At 40.8% G+C, this 1,252-nt stretch overlaps 1 protein-coding gene across 1 annotated transcript in view; it reads right to left on the reverse strand.

Annotated features, from left to right (window-relative positions):
- Positions 1 to 100: 100 nt before the first annotated feature.
- Positions 101 to 1,252, reverse strand: part of LOC107581688 (uncharacterized) — a 4,946-nt gene continuing 3,794 nt past the window's right edge. The window contains exon 6 of the mRNA XM_016267310.1: positions 101 to 1,037. Coding sequence (XP_016122796.1) covers positions 362 to 1,037 — 676 coding nt within the window. The 3' untranslated portion in view covers positions 101 to 361. The remainder of the gene's footprint in view (positions 1,038 to 1,252) is intronic.

A 1,252-nucleotide genomic window follows, 5' to 3' on the forward strand; every position in this document is an offset into this window, starting at 1 on the left:
AAGTCATGTTGTAATAATTAAAAATGGTTTAAGAAACTAAAATGACAAAAAAAATATTGGGCTTAAATACGCAAGTTTGTTTGGAAACAGCTCCACTCTGTGGTTATTACAATAACTGTAGTTCAAGCCATCAGCACAGACAAAAAGATGTTTAAGCAAGATTTATTTGCTCATGCAAATGCAAACGTTAGAACACAGACAATTGAACAATACAATAAATATAAGCAGACTTTTTTTTTCAGAAATCAGATCTATTCATTTAAACAAGTAACAGAATAAACAAATCTCGACAGCAGAGATGCATGTCTCTTCAATTATACAAAATGACTAACAAATCTAATTGCAGAACTTTCATAGAGACTCATTTGCAGGACTCTTTAATAATCTGGTTCTGATTCTTCACCAGAGTGGCTAACATGGACATGAAGTTGGGCTTCTGCGCGGAAGATTTTGTAACACCAGAGGCAGAGACTTTCCTCTGGTTCCCTCGTTTCATCTTAGGCTTCACGCTGAACAGATCTGGGGGCGTCCTGAACCCATTCGAATCCTCAGAAATCTCTTCCTGCTGCTCATTCTGGAAACCATTCTGAGCTTCACGAATCTCTCCACGTTTGTGCTTCTGCCGAGGGCTTTTCCTCTGTTCCGCAGCAACAGTTTCAGGCGTGTCATCAAACTTCAGAGCCCGCCGCGTTCCGTCTATGCCATCAAACACTTCCTGATTGTTCAATTTGCCCCGGACATTAGTCGTCCTCTGTTTGCTGGAGGCATCTGAGTTCTGCTTCAACTCTGCATTTAATCTTGAAATCTTCTCATCTACAAGCAGTTTGTCCTCCTGCATCACACTGACACTAAGGTTGAGAGGAGAAAGCTGCTGAGATAATGTGTTGTTCAAAGAAGGCTTCCTTTTCACCGAAGATTTCCAGCCAGCAACGGGTGGCCAGACCACAGATCGTGACCTCTTACGATGCCGTGGCTTTGCTTTGGTAATGGACAGGTTGGTCTGAATGGAAAGCAGATACTTGCAGCGACGTAAATTCCTAGATACATGCATACAAAAATTATTTTACTATATATATACACAATACTGGAGTATTTTATATCTTTCCTTGAATGAGACACCTAATTTTTGGCAATACCTTCAACTTGATTGCACAGACACTATTGGACGAGAAGTGAACAGAGCTGGACAATGATATCAGTGAATCAACTAGGGCTGTGCAATTAATCGTATGCGATTGTCATGCGCATCTCG

This window comes from Sinocyclocheilus grahami, unplaced genomic scaffold, assembly GCF_001515645.1.
Source record: "Sinocyclocheilus grahami isolate Dianchi unplaced genomic scaffold, SAMN03320097.WGS_v1.1 scaffold3.1, whole genome shotgun sequence".
NCBI lineage: Eukaryota > Metazoa > Chordata > Actinopteri > Cypriniformes > Cyprinidae > Sinocyclocheilus > Sinocyclocheilus grahami.